Here is a 22,860-nt window from a genome sequence, read left to right as displayed (position 1 = left end):
TTTATGAGCATTTTTTAATTTATTTACGTGTTTGATAAACTTGACTCTTTTTTTTTAAAGTTAGAATCAATCACAAATCCATAAATTTATCATCCAAAACTTAAAAGCTTTTAATATTGTAAGCATTTTTAATTTGACATATTATTTCTTTTGTAATCCTTGAAACACCCTTTCCAAGACAGAATTATTAATTCCCTCAATCATTCCATTTTGCCAATTGCACTCTATTTATTTATTTATATATCTTTAGTAAATATTATTTTCTTCATTTCATATGAGATGAATATTTTTTGTTTTACATGATAATTAAGAAATTATATTAATTTTGTAAGCATTTTCTACTTTATACTATAATTAAAAAATTATTAATAGATTAATTAATTTTACTATTTTATTTTTGTTTTATTTTAATGAGATTCTTAATTTTTATTTATTTTAGATCTTTGTGTGATTTAAATGTTATGCGTTCAAATTATAAAAATAGATGCTGAGACCAATACTTATAATATGATAGACTGTGTATAACTTTACATTACATGCTCTGAAATATGACACCTGCTAAATTATATCAATATGTGATACTTTATGTACTGAACCGACCTAACCAAGATGTTCTTGAAATAATGTATTTCCCTTTGACCCTAACCAACAAATAACCCCCTCCCAACCCCCACTCCACCCCACCCCACCCCAAACCCCCTCACCCAAGATTTATATACATGAGTTCTCTCATCCCACCAAAATACCATTCAACAAAACTCAACACACCTCAAAAGAAAAATGGCAACAAGAATAGTGGGAGAGAAGCAAAACAAAGGATCCATGTATGTATACAACTTAGACACCGGAAACCCAAAGCCAAAGCCAAAACCAGAACCAGACTTATCAACCATGTTTAAAAAAGGTATATCAAAAGGATGGCCCCTTAGAAGATCAAAAACGTATCGCGAAAATCATCATCAAAATAACAATGTTGTCATCACAACAACAAAAGGAGAAACAACAAGAAAATCAGTTTCATCAATTGAAGGACAAGTTATTGTTAATAAAGAAATTGAATTATCAAAAAATCCAATTATTGAATCAAGAAAATCAGCTTCTTGTGTTATTGGAACAAGAAAATCATTGACACATGTTGAATTAAATGTGGCATCAATGGCTGCAATTCTTCAAGTTAAAGTATTGGTCACAGACATGCCAGGATTTATGCAAGTTCATGCTTTTAAATGTGCAAGAACTACTTATGATAGCTTGGAGAAATTTAGTTCCAAACATATGGCCTATAACATGAAAAAGGTACACCTTCGTTCTCCGTCTCAAATTATCTGTCGTATTTATCTTTTACATAAGAATCTTTTAAAACTAATTTTATCGTTATTCATGTCTTCAAGATATAGTTTAATCTCCTCATTAAATATCTACGCTGTTGAGATGTTTATAGTGTTCAAGAACTATTACCTCTAATAAGGATCGATAAAATGAAAAAACTTAATTAATTTTGTCTTAAAGTTGTAAAATGAAAGATAATTTAAAATAACTATTTATAAAAACTAGGACAAATAATTTGAGATGGAATGAGTATGTGCTTTTCCTATCTTTTTACCTTTAAATTTTGCTAAGGATAATCATTCGAAGTCAGAGTATTCAAAAAAAAAAAAGTCAAGAAAATAAATACATAAAAAAGTTAAATTAATAGAATTCAATATACACAATATATATATATATATATATATATATATATATATATATATATATATATCTTTTTTTTAACCTATTTACATGATATAATATTTCGATAAAAAAGTATTAATCGACACCCTAAACAATATTAACTCCACCACTATACATATCACCTCATATTTTCACACGATTTCATTTTTTAAAATTTTATGCAATTTAAGAAAGTTTAACTTGTATACACGAATAGGTTATGATCTTTTTTTGCCATTAGATAACTTACAAAAATAACATAATTATCGATCCTAATTCTAATTTGGTAACCCATAACATGTTAATAATATGTTGTAATCGATTAAAATATATCTATAATTTTTTTTATATTATCGATATATATTTTCGATACTCTAAACATTGAAATTATATTAAGTCAAATGTACCTAGAAAAAACCTCAACCACATATGGTATAGCTTAAAGAAGTTTCTCATTCTGTCTGTCTCCATTTGTTCATTATACATATCCTTTTTTGCATTTATTATTATTTATCCAAATATCTATGGCATAAAATATATTTTTTTTACTATAAGAAATTTATCTATACAATTTCCTAAAATGTTTTTTTCAATAGTTATTACCCATTTTGAGGAAAAACAATAAAAGATAATTTTAATAAAATAACCTTTACTCATATATTTATTTTTATGGCACATGTAATTGTAAGACAAATTAACACATTTTTGCAAACCTGTCAATCAGATCTGAGACAACTGATAATTGTAAAAATTACATGTTAATAATAGCAAAATGTATCTCTAATCATGTGGCTAATTGTCAATTATTATTCACTTCTTAGTCATCCCATGTGAATAGCAAAAGCCAAATAGTTGCTAATTGTAAGAATTAATTATATATTGATCATAAAGTAGATGACAATTATGGAGTAACAATACATTAATTAAATATATTTGTATATTAAGTAATAGGGTTCAAGGTAGCGATATGATTCGTGTATACATTATTTTATTTTAAACCTCACTTTTAAAATTAAACTAAATATAATGTTGTTATTGTTTAGCGATTGAACCGTTAATAGATATATGGTAAATTTATAAATATCACAAGCAAAGTAATTAAAAGTGTATATTTCAGTTAGTTAGATATCAATAGTAATTAAAAGTGCTATTTACCAACTAAGTTTTATATATAGATAATGTAAAAGAATTTTTATAGAACTATCATATTGCTAAAAAATAAATACTAGTAATTATGTTATTGCAACAAAAATAAAGAACATTGATAAAGTTAATAGTTAAAAACATATTTGAACTATTATTTTTTTCGCGAATTTTATATCTTAATTATTAGTTGTTTCCTTCTCCTATTTGACCTATCACCATCTATATATTAAAACGCAGAGTTTTTGGCAAAAAGCATACTTCAACTATACTCCAAATATAAACTACATCCTTAAAGTATTAATTTTTAGCAGAATTTTTTTTAAACTACATCCTTAAAGTATTATTTTTAGCAGAAAACATCTTTTAAGTATTTGTAAGTGAACAACTTTCATCCTTTTGTGAGGATATTGTCAAAAAATTAAGAAATTTTACGAAAAAATGAGTAGTTAACGTGACTATCAACAAAAGTTATTCTGGAAAATTTCATTACTTTCTACAAGAAGTTCTTTAAAGTTAAATTTTAGACACTGTTGCTCATGGAAACTAAAAATGATTGGAAGGTGTGAGTGCACATGATTTGCCTTTTAGTGAAGAAAAGAAGTTGGAGATTAATTATTTCTAAGTTGGAGATTAATTATTTTTACCTTTTTCTTAACCAATTAAATGAATAGATTTTTGGGTCAATCTAATATCAAAGTGACCAAAATATTGATTATGTCTCGTATTTGAGTTTCATTCTACATTACTAGACGCGGAAGTCTCCAACAAATGTCGCTTCTAGCATATTCAATTGAGAAGAAACATATTTAAACTAATAATATGTTTTATTAAAATTAGGGATAATGTCCAAGTACCCCCTCAACCTATGCCCGAAATCTCAGAGACACACTTATACTATACTAAGGTCCTATTACCCCCCTGAACTTATTTAATTAATAACTTTTTTACCCCCTTTTAGCCTACGTGACACTATCATGTGGGCCCAACGATGGTTGACTTTTTTTTTCAAACTAGTGCCACGTAAGCTAAAAAGGGGTAGAAAATTACTTATAAAATAAGTTCAGGGGGTAAATAGGACCTTAGTATAGTATAAGTGTGTCTCTGGGATTTCGGGCATATAGGTTGAGGGGGTACTTGTGCATTTTCCCTTAAAATTACATGAAAAATGAATGAAAAAAGGATCAAATTCAAAGATTTTGCATAATTCTTAATTCAATTACGATAAAAGTTCAAAATAATATTCTTAGCATATTTAAGAATAATAATTAGGAAGGGACTACTTAATTTTTTGTGGGATATATCGATTAGTTTTCTGATAAATTCAAGTAGAAGGTTGAAAATTGTTTACTTTAAAATACTTGAAGAAGGATGTTTTCTGCTAAAAATGATACTTTAAGGATGTAGTTTAAGTTTTGGTATAATTAAAGGATGTTTTCTGCTAAAGATGATACTTTAAGGATGTAATTTAACTTTGAGGTATAGTTAAACGATGTTTTTGGCCAAAAACTCTTAAAACACACCTCAAATCTTATTAGACCAACGATTGATTATTCCTTCTTCTTACCTGAACTATCATCATTTACTCATGATAAGTTAAAAATATAGATACTGATAATTCAAGTACAAAAAAGAAAATTAAAGTATGAAATTCACGAAAAAATGATAATACGAACATATTTTTGACTATATATCATATTATCCATATATATAAGTTAAATCGTATTCTAACGGGATTTTTTTTTTGACAAATTTTAAACAGGAATTTGATAAAATATATGGGCCGGCCTGGCATTGCATAGTGGGCTCAAGTTTTGGGTCATATGTTACTCATTCCACAGGTGGATTCCTATATTTTTCAATGGAAAAACTTTATATTTTAATCTTCAAGACAAAAGTTCAAAAGACCATTGAGTCCTAAATAATTAATTTATTTTGGTAGTAATACTTTTAGTTTTGTGATTTTTATCACTTTTTTTTTTAATTTAGAATTTTCTTTATTTATTTTTTAGATTTGTAAATGGAAATTCATTGAAATGAAGTGTGTATATGTCTTAATTTTTTTAAGAAGAAAAAAGTACCATTATCCTAAAGTATACCTCTTCTAATTGATCTCCTTTCTTTTTTAGGATATATTATTATAATAATTTAAGAGAAGTTTCTCGTAAATTCATTCTTTAGTATCAACTCATTAGTGTGTGTCCAATCGCGTAACTCAATATCTTTTTTAGAATTTCATTTTGCAAAAGAGTGATTAATTATTGTAGAAACAAACGAAAAAAAGGCTTAGACACAACAATGACAAAATACTTTCTATAAATATAATAACCAAAACTATGACTCCTATAGTTAACTTATCTGATTTAATGTAAATATTGAATAGGAATGGATATTTTCGATCAACGACCTCTTAGTATTTCGTTTTCATGCGAACTATTTTAATTTTTCCCATTTTCTCCTTTAAAAAGAGTCTCTTGTAGTTTATTTTTTATTTATAGAAAATACATTTTGTATTTGTGCTAATGATATTAATAGTTTCAATTATGTGAAATTGATGTAAAGGGTTATATATAATAGTTAGGCTTTGTATTTTAGGGATCTATTAGGATTAGCACTAAATGGGAGAATTACTTTTTGGCTAAAGTACAAACCAATAGTGGCTAGATTTTAAACATCATTTCATTTTCCAAATTGATATATTGTCTTTATTAGTATACACTTTCTTTCACTATCTATTTAATGCCAACATTCAAGTGATTCCATATCATTTTTGGCTTTCTAGATCTTACATCTAATCCTCCTAAAAAGTGAAATAAATAAAATTAAATAATATATATATATATATATATATATATATATATATTATTTGCATTGTGTACGTAGTACGTGCCATAAATATAGATCGTGACAGTTTTATATCACGTCTACCCTTGTGCAACTAGGTAAAGATATTGACACAATTAAGTTACTATTCATAAAAGTATTTATAAATAGAGGTAACATCTAAACTTAATGAGTTTGGATACAATAAAATCTACTAAATACTCGAGTTACTAGGTCTCGAATGTAATATTGACATATATTTGATAGTATTTATTGCATACATAAATCTAGGTCTTGAATTTAATATTGACATACATTTGGTAGATATTTATCACATACATAAATCTGGTCTAACTCAAAATTATTAGGTTTGATTGAACTCGTAGGCATCTGTTCCACACATATGATTTCTATAATAAACAATTATCAAGAATCTTGAAAATTAGTTTGGATCTTTATAACAGTTAGATTACATCGACAATATACAAATCTTTTATGTAAATCTATAGTAACAACGATAGTGATATAAAAACCTTATAAAGCTAAATATATTATTTTCGATAAATACTCAAGTCAAGTTATTTATATATAACATAAATCCTTAATTAATTTTTGGTTATTTCTATACTACTAGGTGGGGTTGTTCAAACCTAAACCTCCCCCACTTCAATTTTTTTTTACTTAAGTGGGACAATTCTACCCAAAAAAAAAAAAAAAGACCCTTACAGGTTGTAATATATAAAAATATGTGGATTATAGCAGCCAACACAAGACAACAAATTAATGGATTTAAATTGGGAATTGGGTGGTTTGTATATTTATCAAGAAAATGACCTGTTTTTATATAAAAATATATTAAATTCAATAACCTATCATCCTTTGGTTTCTCCTTTATCCTTTTAAAATATAACATAATTTCCAATGTCAATTATATTGTAATCACTCTCATCGTTTTAATTTATTTATTTTACTGTATTTATAGTCTGTTTAAAAAAGAATAAATATTTAAAATCACAAGATTAAATTAAACATCATTTCAAAGTAAAAATAAAATAATTAAATTAAAACAGAGATAGTTAATGTTTATTTTAATATATAACATAATTTCCAATGTCAATGACATAGTAAAGCTCTCTTCGTTCTAATTTATTTATTTTATTGTATTTTTAGTCTGTTTTAAAAAGAGTAAATATTATCTTTTATTTTTTTAATAACTTTTTAATTTCAATGCAATATTTAAAATCACAATAATTAAACGTCATTTCAAAGTGAAAATAAGATAATTAAATTAAAACGGAGATAGTTGATTTTTATTTCCACCAAATAAGAAAAAAGGCCTACAATAAATAATACTACTTGTAATTGTTTTAGGTGATAAAACTTTGGAATTTTTCAATTATTATCAACTTGGATAACAATAAGTCAAAAAGCCATGAAAAGCACAACTTTCTTGAACCTTCAAGCTGTCTTTAATATTCAAGAATGGCTAAATTTGCTATATTATGCATAAAATAAAATTAAGTAAAATAAAAAACAGACAACAATTTTAGAAAAAAATGCATTTTTTAATTCCATTGTTTATATTATTACAAAAGGAAAAACAATAGATTTTATGCAAAATAAATTTGTGTCTATAGCAACTAAATAAAATTTAGATATCAATGTTATTATACGTGCATAACAGTTAATCACTAAAAGATCTCATCACGAACAAAACTGTTATAAAAAGATTTAACTAAATTAACATATATTTTTTTTTAAAAAAAACATATTTACATTCAACATCAACAAAGTCTTCTTAGTAGAAAAATTCGTATAACACTTATTCAAAGCGCGATAAATTAAGAAATTATGAAAATTAATAAATATCGTACCATCTAACTCGAACACTACAATCATTTTTTTTTTTTTTTAAAAAAGACAAGACAAAAAATAAAAGGCAACAAAATTCTGATCTTACAAACCAAAAAGAAAACCATGATTCATTCATTTGGCTGAAAATATAACATTTAGTACATATATTACCACAACAAACTAAAACACATAAATATATAACAAAACATAGAGGTAATTAATTAATAATTTCACCAAATATATTTATTAAGACTTAGGTTTGACATTTTTTCTTGTTTTTTTAGATTTATCAATAGGCTTCCCAAAAATACCACAAACACCACAACCAGATACCTTAGGAGATGGAGGATCTATGGACGGTTGCATGTAGTTATCTGTAGCTCGAGATTTAATAGGTTTGGGCTCTGACGATTTTTTTTCTTTTTTCTTCTCTTGTACGCCTTCTTGATTATCAATTTTATTGAGTTCTCCAGATAATAATTTATCGTCCCATATTAAACCTGACGAACCTTGTCTTCTAAACGAAATTTCTGATCTTGGTAACATTTCTCCAATAGATGGTTGATCACCCATATAAAAACTCTAGTCTAAATTTTTCTTTTTCCTTCTTCTTCTTCTTGATCTATATGAAATTGAGTCAAAATAGTTGTTCAATATCTTGATATATACAAAAACAAGAAATAATATATGAAAAGATTAGTTGGACAATGATGTGATCATATATATAAAAATAATTTTTTTTTAATCATATCTTATTTTGTATAGTGTGTTTTTTGATATTACTATTTTGCCCTTTGAAATTTTGTGATATGGTTTTGAAGATTTGACACTCTAGTCTCTATATAAAATCATAAGTTACACTATATTTATATAGTTTAGTTTATGAACGTCGTGAATCGGTAGAAGTGCTTCATTCTTAATCCTTCGATGTGGATTTCGGACATCAGATGAAAAATAAAAAAAATATAGTGTAATAATTTTTTTTGGATATTTCATTTTGTTGAATTAGGTTTAACCATTGATATATATTAACAAGAAATAAGATATTAAGTTTGGACAATGACGTGATCATAATATAAATGAATATCACATGTTATAGTGTTAAAATTATTGCGTACACTCAAAAAATTGTTCTATATATTGATATTGTAATTTATATTTTTAGGGAAAATATAGAAAGACAAATTATTAATGCGGATTATAAATTTGACCAAGAGGAAAATAATTTATACGATTTATATGTTTTAAAGATTTAACTTATATATAAACTCTAAATTGATATAATTTTTACATAATTAGTATACTATTTACCTCCATATTCCTTCATATATTAAAAAGAAAGTGTACTTTTAACAAATTGTACATAGTAGATATGTTATTAATTCATTTTTATGGATAATTATTTGTAACTAAGGGTGATCTGATAGTATAAAATTTATTTATGCATAACTCATATGAAAATCAATTATCAAACGATCGCTTAAAACATGTATTAAATCATGGATAACTAATATTATAGGTGTTTGTTTTGCAATTTAAAAATCTACATAACTAATATATGCGTAGGCTACGAGGAAATCTATGTATTATTTTGTGCAAAATTAAAAGGTGACGTACATAAATAACTAAAATCTGCACAAAAATAATACATAAATTTCGTCGATAACTTTATCCCTACATTACTTATATCTACGTAACTCTAATTAGTTATACGTACCAAACAAAATAGTTGGTAACCAAAACTAATACTTGCATCATTTTCTATAATAACACCTTCTGCCAAATGATACCTAAATTGTTTAAACATACACACACTTGCAGAGTCAAAGTTTGGATTTGGTAATACATTATAATTGGATAATTTGATTTAGACTAGTAATTAAATTTAGACATCTCGAATTTAAGCTTTTAAAAATGATAAATAGGTTATGCAGTGCATACATTTAAATTTAATCATATTCAAAACGTTTATCAAATACACGAATAAAAACTCCCAACTCAAAAAGGACAATATGTTGAATATGAAGGTAGTAAACCAATTTTGAGGAAATAAAAGTTAATTGAGGGTCTAAATTAGAGTATTAAAATAGCAGCCATCTTTGAATACAAAATTAGCATTCATGAAAAAAATTTATTAAGTAATAAATACAATAATTATTTATCCTGATTTTTTCAGATTGATCGATTTTATTATTTTAGGGAAGTTTTTAAAATTATGCAACTATGCTAATTCTTCAAAATAATATGATGTATATTAACCTACAAATCTTAGATACTATCTTCTTAACATATTATAAGTTTGACTAATTCAACCAAATTAATAGAAATAGACCTAACAGATTCATAATGGATAAACATTTATTATTATATTTGTTTGAAAGAAGAACAAAGAGAGGTAAATCTATATCTATATCTAAATATTAATTCGAATTGACACGAATCTCAATGATGACGATGATCAAGAATTGACTATTGATAACACAAGTAGATATAGAAACATACAAAATATATATAGTGGGAGTCTGAAAAGGATAGTGTGTAACATAACACAATATCTGAAAAAGTGTGTATGCGAACCTTACACCGTACCTTGATAATACGTTAGTAAATATAGAAAACACACGTAATACATGCAGTGGAGTATGACGAAGGTAGTGTGTATACACAACAACATATCCGTCTAATCCCACAAGTGGGGTCTGAAGAGGATAGCGTATACAGTGACCTTAGCCCTTACCTTGATAACACAAGTAAATATAGAAACACACATAATATATGCAGCGGGTTTCAGGAGAGTAGTGTATACACACAACGACATACCAATCTGATCCCACAAGAGAGGTCTGGATAGTGTAGTGTAAATGCAGACCTTATGCCCCTATATTGGAAGGCAGAGAGGTTGTTCCCGATAGTGTCTATCTGTTGAAAGAGATTAATCAGAGTATGCAATATGCATTTTCATAGCAAGAAGGCTATTTTCCAATGTACCTGTTTTAAAAAGTTGTAAAGTTTCAAAAGCTAATCCAGAAAATTGTACAGAACTTTTCACCAAGCTACAGTTAAAGTTTTTCCAAAACTAAGATTTTATCAAAACCTTATAGAGTCTACTAATGGCTCACTACTGAGCTCAGCCTTCTTTTGTCTTTGAGGATTTCACTGAGAGGCTTTGGACCTGAAAAGTCTTCTTTTTCACTTCCTCCAGATGGACCAGTTCCCTCAAGTGAATTAGCATATTCTCTTCCTCTCCTCTTTTCTTCTCTAATCTGAGCTAGAGTCTTGGGTGCACTAAACGTCTCTGTCTCTGGAATGTCAGTCAGTCTCTTCCTAGAATCCATCCTCCTCCTAGGGGGTTCATTTGCAAAAGGTCGCGACTCGCCCCGTCTCCTGTCCTTGAAATGCTGCTGTCTGTAACTGCTTCCTTGAGACTGTCTCAACCTTTTCAGCCGATTGGCACCCTCCAGACGAGTGCGGTTCGAAAACCTGGGGGAGAAAGAAACATTGCTTTCCACTTTTGAAGCCCTTCTTTGAGGTATCCACCGGGAACCCTGTGGACGATGCCTATCCCTGCTGCCTTGCTCATGGACATTCGACCTAGACAGGTCAAACCTTCTAGACAAGTGATCTGGAGAATCACTTTCATGGGCTCGTCGCTTCTTCAGAAGGTCCCGGAGGTCAACATTGTCTCTGCCGCGAAAAGCCAGTTCTCTAGGCAATTCTCTTTTACGAGATACCCTCTCTCTTCCATGAGCAGGGATAAGAAATTCTCCGACGCGTTCATTCATTTCATGATTCTCAAAGTTATAATAAGAAGTTTTCTGTTCTACGTCGGACACAATTCCTATATCTGGATATGCAGGATCATACTCGAGGTGGTTCTCAAAATCATACCCAGTGAACCGTTCGTCAAGCTCCCTGTCTTCCATATCATGATGCATCAGATAATTATGTTCATCTTCGTGACTCAAACCTACTAATCTATCATCAACAAGAACATCAAAACCGGGAGATGATTCTAACCACTCCTCTCTCTCCACGTTGTCCTCCACTTCTTCATCTGAGCTCTGGTTGGGGGACAAATAGGATCCTCCTTGGGTAAGGCCTTCAGCATGAACAAACGGAACTAACCCGACTGCAGCAGCTTCTTCAGAAGGAGATTCTGACGTCTCATGAGAAGCACTCTGCTCACCAACATTATTAGTGATCAAAGGAACATCCACTTTTGAGTTGACATATTCATGTGCTGCTTCCTTGGGCCCCATTTCTGAAGAATTCGGATGTCTCTCGACTGCTGAAAGATCAGTTTCACTTCCTGCAAATGTCTTCTTCATCTCAGCTGTTGGTTCATCAGGGACCTCAGAAGCTACTTTTGAGGATTTCCATGCAGTTGCACCATCATCAGGTCCATGCAGATATGCACATCTTTCACCTTTATTGCAATAGCCACTGAAATAGAAGTAACAAGGCATATTTGTCTTGTTAACAGGCACAACAGATTTGTTGGGTTGAGGAGCCAATTCAGATGACTTCTCAGCATGGCTCTCTAATGGCTGAGAAAATGGACAGAGAAAAATTAGCACGTCCAAAGAATTTAAAATAACAAGTTCAAGAATCAATTTAAGTCAAATCAGAAAAAAAGGAAATGAAAGGTCAGACATATATTTGCTTTAAACCATGTAATTTCTTGTTTACTAGGTCCTTAAGTAATCCATGACATTGTCACAAAAACCTTCAGACAGTGGAAGATCTAACAACCACTTACCAAATACTTTTCATTGTTTTCTTGGAGTATCGTAAATCCACCTCCCGAACCACCCTGCCCAACACTGACCTTTATCCATTTTGCTCCCTTGGTGACTTGAATCCCTAACCTCATGGTTGAAGGTGGGTGGTCGTTTCAACTAAGCCATCCCTCCTCATTAACCAGTCACAAGGTACTTAACACATTTACAACCCCCCCTCTTTCTGTTCCATGAGAAGAATTAATATGAGCATTTATTAGAGAATAATACAAGACATTGAACACATACACCTTCAGAAATTGCACAGATTGTTAGTTAAATCAGAGATTTGTGCATTTCGAGGAGCCTGAGGTTTCAGATATCCACGCTACTCCTAAAGAATGTTGCACTGTACACTTTTCAGGAAAAGAATTTGGACCTTGCGCTTTAGGCTTGTTAAAAAACTTAAAACTTCAGCAAGAAATGGTTACCATGGATTTGGCTGACACAAACAAGTCACGAGTAGCCAGTAAATTTTAGTGGGGATCTATATTTTTGGACTCCTACTGATAAGAAAAGTGTTTAACAAGAAGATATCTCGCTTTCTTTGCAGACAAAGGCCTTGAGGAGCCGCTAATTATTAGTGGAGATCTATATTTCTTGACTCACGAAGTAGGAAACGTGCTTCTTTGGATGATATCACGTTTTCATGGAAAGAGGAGATAGAGACAAACACAATATTCAATTCTACTATTCTAGAGCTTAGGCAGACTCTAGCCGAGTTGTAATTATCCGACCCTATAGACTAACACTAATATTCTTAAATTCTGATATATGAAACAGTTTAAACATATCTGAACTCAAACTATTTTAAGTAGAGAGAAATATTCTAGCCAAATCAAAAGCATATTTTATTTTGTTGCATTTTTGCAGTAATAATAATATCAAAATCAGCACAACTATCAATTTCAAACTATGACAGGTTTGTACTTACCGGATGTCGAAAAGCACATGTTGGGTTAAGACAGCTTCCAGCCACCCAGTACCAGCAATCCCTGGGATTGAGCCTTGCCATCTCACTATGTCGATATTCACATTCCATTCCCTGGAACAAAAATCCATATCACAAAACCAGATTCTTAGAAACAATACTTGAAACAATGAGACAAGACACACACAAACACAATTATACATGTGGAAAACCCGGAGTCAGGCACAATGACAATCACAACGCAAAGCTAACAAAAACACCTAAGATTACCAATACAGGTATGACATAATTAAAACAATAATATAAATGTTCATTGCATTGAGACCTATTACTCCGATTGTTGTTATTCCATCATCTCTTAACCTAATCTACTAGAGTTGAATTGAAAAACTAAAACTATAAATAGAGAAACAATTAAACACAATAATAACTTAAAACAAAGAAACAGCACCAATACAACAAACTAAATGAAGACAATCAACTGAATTCACAACTTCAGCAAACCACAACACGATCATCGACTCACTTTATTAAAAAAACTTAACATAACACCCAAATCCATTTAACCGTTCCATCATAAAACAAAAATCCAACAAATCAATGCACCCTAATCCTGAAAAACACACATCTAACACGATACGTGCACACACACACTCTAATTCAAATTTCATACGACTTGTTTACTTGACACAAAGTTTTAACATATACATTACATCAGCATTAACATATACTTAGTAGAATGACACAAAAAACATATTTTTTTCTTCAAAAAAAAGGTTGGGGGGTAGGGTAAGGGGAAAACAGGAAAGAGTTTACCAGGTGAAGAATCGAACCCTCACCAACAAACTAACAATTCAGGTATCCAATCAACTGAACTACTAACGTTCCCCGACGTAACACATAATCAACAAGCTAAACAAACACCCATATAAAAATGAACACAAAATGCATTCATCCACCATTTTTTTCCCACCAATTCTTCAACAGTTACATAAACCAAAAACAAATTGAAACCCAGATTAGAAATGCAGATAATCAACGAGCTAAACAAACACCCATATAGAAATTCACACAAAAAAATACGTTCATCCACCATTTTTTCACCCAAAAAATCGAAAATTTCGACAAATGCAGATGAAAAAAGAGAGAGCTATACCTTCTTACAAGTGAGGGGAGATGCTAAAAAATACACACAATCAGTAAACCGCTTCTTAAATTCTTCCTCCATTGTTTTCTCCCCAAAAAAAAAACCAGACGAACAAAAAAAGAAAATTTTCAAAATTCTGAAAACATTGAGGTTCTATAACTCGATCAAATTCCAAACCCTCAACAATGAATGTGTATCTATATATATGTATATATATACCTATAGATACACATATACATACAACAACTGTATAGGGTGGGGTATGAAGGTGATGATGATGCTCAAATTTTTTTTACAGAAGCTAACGCTTTCTGGGTTTTTTTTTGTTTTATAAGTTGCATTATTTGCAATATAGGTCCTTGTATTTTTGGACATGTTGCATTTACTATCCCTTTAATTTTTATTTTCATTTTAACCTGTTATGAAAAACTACTGATAACTACTGGTTCGATTAGTTCTAGTTTGTATCGATGTAAATATTAGGTTAGAAATAGAGATATTTTTATGTTAAAGGACTTGTAAGTAAATAATGATGATTAAGTTTGACGGTGTATTTTTAATTTTTTTTTTCTTTAAATGCATTTTTGACTATAAAATTTTTAGATAAAATTGTAAAATGACTAAATTTTTTGAAATTAATTTATTTTTTGACTAAATTTTTCGAATTTAATTTTTTTTTGACTAAAATTTTTGAATTTAATTTATTTTTTGACTAAATTTTTGGATTAAAATTTTAAATAATAATCTTTAAACGTATGTTTGACTATAGAGTTTGAAAGAATTTTTTATTCCGGTCTTTAAAAATATATTCAAGTTACTTGTTTTTAGGTTTTGAAACTTTAGTAAATCTTAATAGGTTAGTTGATTGATTAGTTGAATTTTTATTTTGTCGATGAGGATTCGATTCCTCACTATTGTAAAATGCATGTCACACAACTTTAGGTTATAAAACCCACAATTTCAAAAACTCAAAGTTTTCTACTTTTAAATTTCAACTTCGAACTCTATCGCGAAATGAAAGATTCTTCGACAATCAAGCGATTGATTAATCATATATACTATAATTGCAAATTATGTTGCAACATAATAAATTTTATTATTTTTTGGGTTATTACTTGTGCTTTTTCGTCATGTTTTAGTAGAAAATTAATTATCGACAAATCAATTGATTCAATTAATCCAGATTCAAATCAATTTAGATTCAATGTACAATAACTTAAACTAAGAGAAGTTTTAAAAGTTTGCATCACTTATTATTTTTTGGGTGGGTGGCTATGATCAAAAACTACATATATAGAAGTAATTACCTTCAATTTATTCAATTCTTTTACTAAATATAAAACTCTCGATATATATCGTAGTAAAATTTTTTTAGAATCGATATTATAAACACTTAGTCAATATTCATTTTGATTTAATTAATTTAAAAAGATAGTAAAATGTTCTCATACGTGAATGTGGGTGTAACACCACTATATTTAGCCTAATGTAGATTTTCAAACATATTTTTTGTACAAATTTGGTACCAATAAATAAATGATCCAAAAAAGCCAATGAGCTTTAAAAAGGTAAAATAATTATAATAATATATTATTATTTAAAAGTTTTACATGAACAAAAATATATGTGACAACAAAGTGTACACCAATTAAACAAATTAAATTGGGAAGATCTCGAGATATTATGTCAAGAAAAACATTGAAGATATAAAAATTATTCCTACATGCATGGAAATGTATTAGAGCCGTATCGAGGATTGTGGTGGTATGGATATGCATTCTTCAATTTTAATGGTCTCGGGTTTGAGCTAATTTGCGTATGGAAAAAATATTAATAAGTCTTACGTGAATCAGGACTAGTCAAGATTGAAATGGAGATGCCAGATATCGGTTGGAACAAAAAAAAACTATTATATTGAGCCAGACATGAATCTAGGATTTGAATTTGATGATTTCGATAAAGATCGAAACTATTGTATTTATTGATCAAATTTTAATATTTGTTGACATTTTCATGTGTATATTTATGGTTTGTCTAAAATCATTCATGCATAACATTGTTTTTTTTTTTTGTTATTTCTAATTTTAACAGAAACAAGATGGGGATTACAATGTGAGGAATCGAACCCTTACCAATAAAATGTGATTTCAGATAATCAACCAATTGAGTTACTAAGATTCCGCTCCTAACGTCGTTTTATATTATATATTATTATAAGAGGGAACCAAAAAAGTTAAAAGTTGAATTACGATTTTACCCTTATTATAAATTAAAATGATATAAAAATATTTAGTTATTTAATTTAAATATTTAATTATATTATTTTAATAGAAATGTTAATGACTTTTGCACTTCTTTAGATTAATTCTTAATTAAAATATCTAATTCAATTTATCTTCTTTAAATATTTACCCTTTAATAGATACATGTATATGGTTTAGCTTCTAGATTAATTTATGTTCTTAATTAATATTTGTCTTTAATTCCTGTAACACTTGACCTTTCAACTTTGTAAGTTAATCTTCATATTCCAAAACTATATCTTTTTCCTATAAATACAATCTTTTAATATTATTTTTATAGAAAGATTTACATGTGATACAATTTTTGTGTGTGGAAGACTAGAGAAGTTTTAATCAAGTGAAGAAAATTTCAAGGCAAGAGGATTTGTGTCAAAATTACAAAGCATAATGTGATTATAGGAATGAATGTTAATTATTAAAATATCGAAGCTTGATGTATTTATTTATTTTTACTTATTTGTCAAGATCAGAACTATGGTAAGACCCCTCCATTTATGTAGTTGAATATCACTTCCATTAACTTGTCTTCCAAATATTTTAATTTTTTATGGTCAAAAGTTGAATGTTTATTACTATAACTTTTTTTCAATTTGCATTATCAAGAAAAAACAGAAAAAAGATTGTCTTAGCATTTTTCTATTTTTCGTTGGTTGCGTTATGCTAAACTTGCTCCGATATATGATACTTTTTTCTTTGTATTTGTAATTTTATTTTAAGAATATATTTAATTGAAGGGTGTATTTTTTGCTTTAGAAAATGAGACAAATACAATCATAAAAATAGTGTATAAGACATGCAGAACAATTAATGCTTACAAGATATTCTAATTCCAAATATTAATAATTATATTTTTGCATTTTAAATTTTAAATATTTGTAAAGAATCATTCTTACATGTGCTTGTGGATAAAATCTATAGTTTTTCGACAATTTTCATTAAAATTATCATGAGATCCAAATTTCAAAAGTCGAAAAAATGATACACCAAAATGCTTAAGAAGTTAGAAGATCTTTTTATCCTTTGACCAAATATTGCTCCTATTATTTTTTTAACAAAAAAATGTAAAATATATTTCAACAAACTTTTAATTGTAAGAATACTAATATTATCATTTTGACTCTCCATTAAATTAAAATCTGATTTATTTAATTAAATATTAATATTTTATTTGTATAATTACATAATGTAAATATCAATCATTGCACTTTAAATCTTAGTTATTTTCTTCTAATAAGTTTTTTATTTATAAATTTTAATTACTTAATTGCATTCTACTTAATGAGAAGGAGAATTTCATCTTTTACGAATTAATGTCAAACATTTTATCTTCTTGAAATGTATAAATATTAATTTAATTTCAACATTTTTATGAGACAAAAAAGACATTCTAAGAAAGTTAATCATAAGATAGTGTGCCTCCATTTTTGTTTTTGCTACTTTATTTTATCTTTTAAAACAAATATATAATTTATATATCAAAATTATAATAAAGGGAGGACTAAATGTAAAAAAAATTCTTCAAGTTAATTATATATTACAAACATTTTTTAAAAAGTTAAATTGTTTATCATTTTATTCATTGTTATGAAGTAAACGTGCAACGCACGTGTCCATATACTAGTGTGCTCATAAAAGCAAAGGATCAAGTTCTTATCTATGTTATAATTAAGAGTTGATGCTTAAAAATGAATTAATTTTGTTCCCTTTGAATGCAACTATTCATAAATATTCTATGAATCCAATATCTAATCCTTAGTGTTGTTTCTCCTAATTTTTTTTATGTTGCCGCGCTCGTATCGTCAGATCCTATAAAAATATACTAGCCTTGATTTCAGTTGTTTGTCATATTTTGATTTGACGTGAAATTTAAAGAAAGTTAACAAGACAAATAGTATCTTGTTGTCTTAAACTAAAAATATATCAAATGCATGTACCAAAACGGATTACAAACCAAGGAGGACAAACAAATTGAAACAACGGGAGTACTGCTTTTGGAGGATCCCATCGATACCTTTGAAGAGTCCGCGAGCAGCATAGCTAGTGCTTTCTTTATAGGCCTAAACAACATTGATTGATTGTCAAGATTACACAGAAAGAAAGCAAAATCTGAAGGAATTTCATTCATTAGAACACACTATGTAACAGTGTCACAGATACAATGTAGTTAAGTCTCAGAAGGTAAATCTTCAACAAAAACTTAATATCGCGGCGTCCCTCATCCTGAAAAAACAGAACAGAATGTTATAGTAAATGAAAAATGGTGTTGGAAAGTAAAACGTCGACTAATTCAGATGTCTCACCAGAATCCATAGGTGTCTTGCACTTGTAACATTCAGCTCTACTAGCATAGTTGTGCATACCACATCCTATTCTGTAGATCAAGAAGGAAGTTATGTTATATGCTCGTAGTAAATATCGAGGACTTCTAGTACTACTTCTCACTTTTGGTGAAGGGGAGCCCTTGGTGCAACAGTAACATATTCCGCAATGTGACTAGGACATCACGAGTTCAATCTGTGGAAGGTGAGGCTGCATACATAAGACTCTATAGGCTATATGGTTTGGTCATTTTCTAGATCCTACGAATTGTGGGAGCTTAATGCACGGGGCTACCTTAAGGGGAGAGATATGGAAAATGAGGATTCATGTAGCCGATCAAATTTCAGCAATCTGTTATGTTTAGTCCATACATCTGTTATGTTTAGTCCATACATTGCAACGTCAGCTGACGTTGCATATTTAGGACAGCTACATCGTTGGCATCCATCACGTTTCTTGAAATTTACGTGCTGGCATGCAACACACATCCAATCCCCTTCCCTGTTCATATTCTGTCCTTGAAACCTGAATTCAACATCAATCTTAAAGGCTTAAGTTTTTCGAAAAACATTCATGAAAGACTGAAGCTTTTTTATGTAGAATCCAGAAGGATACGAAATTTGATTCTAACCAAAGATAATGAAATGAACTACACAAGGACAAAAACATTATAAATGTGTCTCACCTTAAGAGATGTTACAGATTAGACAAACTGAGCTTCTCGACTAGACGTAAAAACTTGAAGATCTCATTATTGGGGCCAAAAGAAGTTCCTTTTGAATTATAGACAGTTTCCTTAAATGGGATCCACAACAAACATGATGATGTTTATAAATTTTGAAGAAAAAATTTGGATAAAACCTTGAAGAGTTGACAAATGCATATGATGCTAACATCTCTTTTTTCCTAAATATTCTTCAATAATTTGAAAAAAAAAATAGGGAATAGAATCCTAAAACAGACTTAAAAATTTGATTTTTTAACAGAAAATTGACTTTTTATTGACAAAGATATTGATTAAGAATAGGTTCTAGCTGTTTGGACACTAGGAGATATGCCATGGAACTAAAACACTTGTAAAAAAGGAATATAATTAATTTTACATGGAATGTGAACCTTTGCAAAATAATGGATTATTCCTATATGGAAATGTAGGAGTAGAATTTTTTGGAGCTGCGGATTCAAGGTTTAAAGTTGATAAGTTTTATCTTTAAGGTACTTATTGCTTAATGGTTGTTGACGTTCTTCGTGATTTTTTACATGTATATGTATGGTTCATCTTGAAAATGTTCGTGTGGTGGACGTGAGTTCTGAAATGTATATCTAAATCTACACGTACTTGTCTTACGTGTCTACAAATGCACACATATATATAGACTCGATACGAAAGCACCTGTAGGTTCTATTGAAAATGCTAACCTGTGGTTGACTTTGTACTGATTGCTTTACTCACCTCCTACCCCTCATCTCTTGTTTGTGGTTGAATTCCCGACTGTTCTTTTCACGCCCCCTCCCCCACAATCCCTAAGACGGATAATGTTTTAGAAATAATGTAACAAGAATCAATTCCATATTCTTATTCAGTAACTCAATAACTCTGATAGAAACAACCTCTCGAGTTTTTCCTTATCCGAATGAGTTTTGTATTAAATACGATTTTATATTGAGCTCTAAATATAAGTATGTAGTTGGTCCTGCTGGTTAATGTACATGATCCTGTTTCCAATGAAGCCAAGCTTACTGCTAAGTTATAATCGGTCAAAATCCAATCTTTATTAGTGTGATTTCGAATAGTTCTTGGCTCATTCTCGTCTCTTAAGTTGCAACGAACTTACGAACCCTCAAATGGGGTTTCCACTAATTAGTTACATTCAAGTTGTTGTTATAATTATCTGTTGTTTCTTGTACTTTCGTTACTTCTTTTTCTAGACTACTTTGGCTTATGCTTCCTTGAGAGCCGAGGGTCTATAAAAGGGTCTATCTAGACACACACTACCCTTTCCAGAACCCGACTTTGTAGTTGCATTGAAATTATATGGACTTAGCTCAACAATGATGAAATGACTAACTCGGAAATGTTCCCGATTAGTATGGAGATGGAAATGAGTTTGAGACAAAGAAAAGAGAAAAAGTGAAATTGGCTCACTAATAAAAGTTAAAGCATCTGGTTCTTATCTGTGTATGATAATTGAGAGTTGATGCTTAAAGGAACTAATTTTGTTCCTTTAGAGAGAAATCACTCAAATATTCTATGAATCTAATATCTGATTCTTATGTAATTTCAACTTCCTTTTTTCTTGTTGGACTGTTAAGTTCCGATAATATGATTCGTTGGAGCACCCGAAGTAAAAGCAGATGTTGAAACAGAAAGAATGCAAAATCTTGAAGGGATTTCATTCATTAGAACAATTGCATAGTTACAATGCAATTAGAAATTAAACCCTTCTTTGAGAAACTAATCTAAAGAAACAAACTTCATATTGCCGCGGCTTTCAATATAACTCACTCTCTCTCATGTCACCTCCTGAGAAACAGAGAAATGAACGAGATGTTAGTGAATGAAAAGTGATGTTGGAAAGTAAAACGTCGACTATGCAGTACCAGAATCATATGGCAGATGGCTCACCAAAATCTCTAGGTGTCTTGCATTTATAACATTCAGCTCTACTGGCATAGTTGTGCATACCACATCCTAATCTGTCGATCAAGAAGGAACAAGTCACGTAAAGATTTGGACTTAAACGGAAGGACATGAATAATGAGGATTCATAAAGTCGAAGTTAAAGACAACTAACCTGCTGCAAATCCAATCACCACTTTTCCAACCAGGAATAGCACTTGCATCATATCCATAACCTGCTGGTGCCATCATTCCTACCCCCATACCATAATAATCACTTTTTGATGAACCGCATCGATAACAACTTGTTCTGCTTGCATAGTTGTGAGAACCACAATTCATGGCACTGCAATACCAATCTCCAGCAAGAACATCTGTTTTGCTTAGTCCATACATAGCAACATCAGCCGATGTTGCGTATTTAGGACAGCTACATCGTTGACATGCATCTCGTTTCTTGAAATTTAGGTGTTGGCATGCAGAACACATCCAATCTCCTTCCCTACTCATGATCTTCTTTTCTTGAAATCTGAACTAGTAAACATGAAAAGACGATGAGAAAATTTTTTCATACAAGAAGCATAATAGGAGATAGTAAGAGTTTAGTTCCAATCTGAGATAAAGAAATGAACTTTACCTAAAACAAATGAAGGATTTGAAGACTTGAGCTTGTCGACTACACGTTATAAACGTGAAGCTCAAGAAATGATTTGCTGGAGTTGGTAGATTTTGATGTTTGGTTTGGGAGGTTTATATAGTTGGAAAGTCTCACTATTGGGGCCCCAAAGTTTCCTATTTGATCTTTAGACAGTTTCCTTAAATGGGATCCACAAGATAGAACAAAAAAAAAAATACTTGGATAAACCTTCCTTCTTGAGTGTACAGATATATGTTTTTCAAAAGTTGTCAACTGTTAAATTCATGCATTTAATGCTAACATCTCACTTTTCCTAAATATTCTTCAATAATTTGAACTTTTTTTCGCGATATAGAAAATTTAGGGAATAGAATCTTAATTAGACGGACTAAAACAGTGATTTTTAAACGGAAATTGACTTTTATTGACAGAGATATTTGAAAGAAAGACATGATTAACATGAATTGGTTCTGGCTGTCTGGTCCACAGGAGATATGCCATGAAACCGCAACTACTTCACATGAGCTGAGACACTTATCTAAGTTAATTTGCATGAAATGTGTAACTTTCCCGAAATAATGGATTATTACTGCAT

The 22,860-nt window shown here is 29.7% G+C and overlaps 4 protein-coding genes and 1 long non-coding RNA gene across 7 annotated transcripts; 2 read left to right on the top strand and 3 right to left on the bottom strand.

Moving 5' to 3' along the window:
• The first annotated feature begins 780 nt into the window (after positions 1–780).
• On the top strand, positions 781–1,397 carry LOC101264095 (uncharacterized). The gene is made up of 2 exons (XM_069292606.1): positions 781–1,296; positions 1,392–1,397. Exons 1-2 carry the CDS (start codon positions 781–783, stop codon positions 1,395–1,397), a joined length of 522 nt encoding a protein of 173 aa, XP_069148707.1.
• Positions 1,398–10,469: 9,072 nt separating this feature from the next.
• LOC101261394 (zinc finger CCCH domain-containing protein 32-like) lies at positions 10,470–14,686 on the bottom strand. Its single transcript, XM_010315397.4, has 3 exons — positions 14,396–14,686; positions 13,243–13,353; positions 10,470–12,077 (listed from the first exon to the last, which is right to left on the bottom strand). The coding sequence occupies exons 1-3, from the start codon at positions 14,465–14,467 to the stop codon at positions 10,638–10,640; spliced, it is 1,623 nt and encodes a 540-aa protein (XP_010313699.2). The 5' UTR covers positions 14,468–14,686; the 3' UTR covers positions 10,470–10,637.
• Positions 12,038–13,617, top strand: LOC138340608 (uncharacterized). The gene is made up of 2 exons (XR_011213288.1): positions 12,038–12,176; positions 12,862–13,617. It is a non-coding gene; the product is annotated as an uncharacterized lncRNA (long non-coding RNA).
• A 3,875-nt stretch (positions 14,687–18,561) lies between the features above and the next one.
• Positions 18,562–19,530, bottom strand: LOC109119059 (uncharacterized). The gene is made up of 2 exons (XM_069292605.1): positions 19,303–19,530; positions 18,562–19,183 (listed from the first exon to the last, which is right to left on the bottom strand). Exons 1-2 carry the CDS (start codon positions 19,515–19,517, stop codon positions 18,931–18,933), a joined length of 468 nt encoding a protein of 155 aa, XP_069148706.1. The 5' UTR covers positions 19,518–19,530; the 3' UTR covers positions 18,562–18,930.
• Positions 19,531–21,388: 1,858 nt separating this feature from the next.
• On the bottom strand, positions 21,389–22,377 carry LOC101261099 (uncharacterized). Of its 3 annotated transcripts, none has more exons than XM_010315396.4 (4): positions 22,266–22,377; positions 21,804–22,157; positions 21,610–21,705; positions 21,389–21,532 (listed from the first exon to the last, which is right to left on the bottom strand). In XM_010315396.4, the coding sequence occupies exons 2-3, from the start codon at positions 22,136–22,138 to the stop codon at positions 21,615–21,617; spliced, it is 426 nt and encodes a 141-aa protein (XP_010313698.1). In that variant the 5' UTR covers positions 22,139–22,157; positions 22,266–22,377; the 3' UTR covers positions 21,389–21,532; positions 21,610–21,614. The 3 variants fall into 3 exon arrangements, with proteins under 3 accessions (XP_010313698.1, XP_010313696.1, XP_010313697.1); XM_010315394.4 differs by having other exon boundaries at positions 21,635–21,705; XM_010315395.4 differs by having other exon boundaries at positions 21,635–21,705; positions 21,804–22,162; positions 22,266–22,369.
• Between the last annotated feature and the right edge of the window lie 483 nt (positions 22,378–22,860).

Source organism: Solanum lycopersicum, chromosome 12 (assembly GCF_036512215.1).
Source record: "Solanum lycopersicum chromosome 12, SLM_r2.1".
Taxonomy (NCBI): Eukaryota; Viridiplantae; Streptophyta; class Magnoliopsida; order Solanales; family Solanaceae; genus Solanum; species Solanum lycopersicum.
Note: the sequence above shows the minus strand (reverse complement) of the source record. Positions and strands in the feature narration are given on the sequence as shown.

Coding starts and splice junctions, on each gene's coding strand:
- LOC101264095 (XM_069292606.1), top strand. CDS start 781: ATGGCAACAAGAATAGTGGGAGAGAAGCAAAACAAAGGATCCATGTAT.
- LOC101261394 (XM_010315397.4), bottom strand. CDS start 14,467: ATGGAGGAAGAATTTAAGAAGCGGTTTACTGATTGTGTGTATTTTTTA. Junction 13,354..14,395: donor CTCCCCTCACTTGTAAGAAG/GTATAGCTCTCT, acceptor TTTTTGTTCCAG/GGAATGGAATGTGAATATCG. Junction 12,078..13,242: donor CATGTGCTTTTCGACATCCG/GTAAGTACAAAC, acceptor CCATTTTCTCAG/CCATTAGAGAGCCATGCTGA.
- LOC109119059 (XM_069292605.1), bottom strand. CDS start 19,517: ATGAACAGGGAAGGGGATTGGATGTGTGTTGCATGCCAGCACGTAAAT. Junction 19,184..19,302: donor TCCATATCTCTCCCCTTAAG/GTAGCCCCGTGC, acceptor CGTGATGTCCTA/GTCACATTGCGGAATATGTT.
- LOC101261099 (XM_010315394.4), bottom strand. CDS start 22,138: ATGAGTAGGGAAGGAGATTGGATGTGTTCTGCATGCCAACACCTAAAT. Junction 21,706..21,803: donor GGTGATTGGATTTGCAGCAG/GTTAGTTGTCTT, acceptor CTTGATCGACAG/ATTAGGATGTGGTATGCACA. Junction 21,533..21,634: donor CAAGACACCTAGAGATTTTG/GTGAGCCATCTG, acceptor TCTGTTTCTCAG/GAGGTGACATGAGAGAGAGT.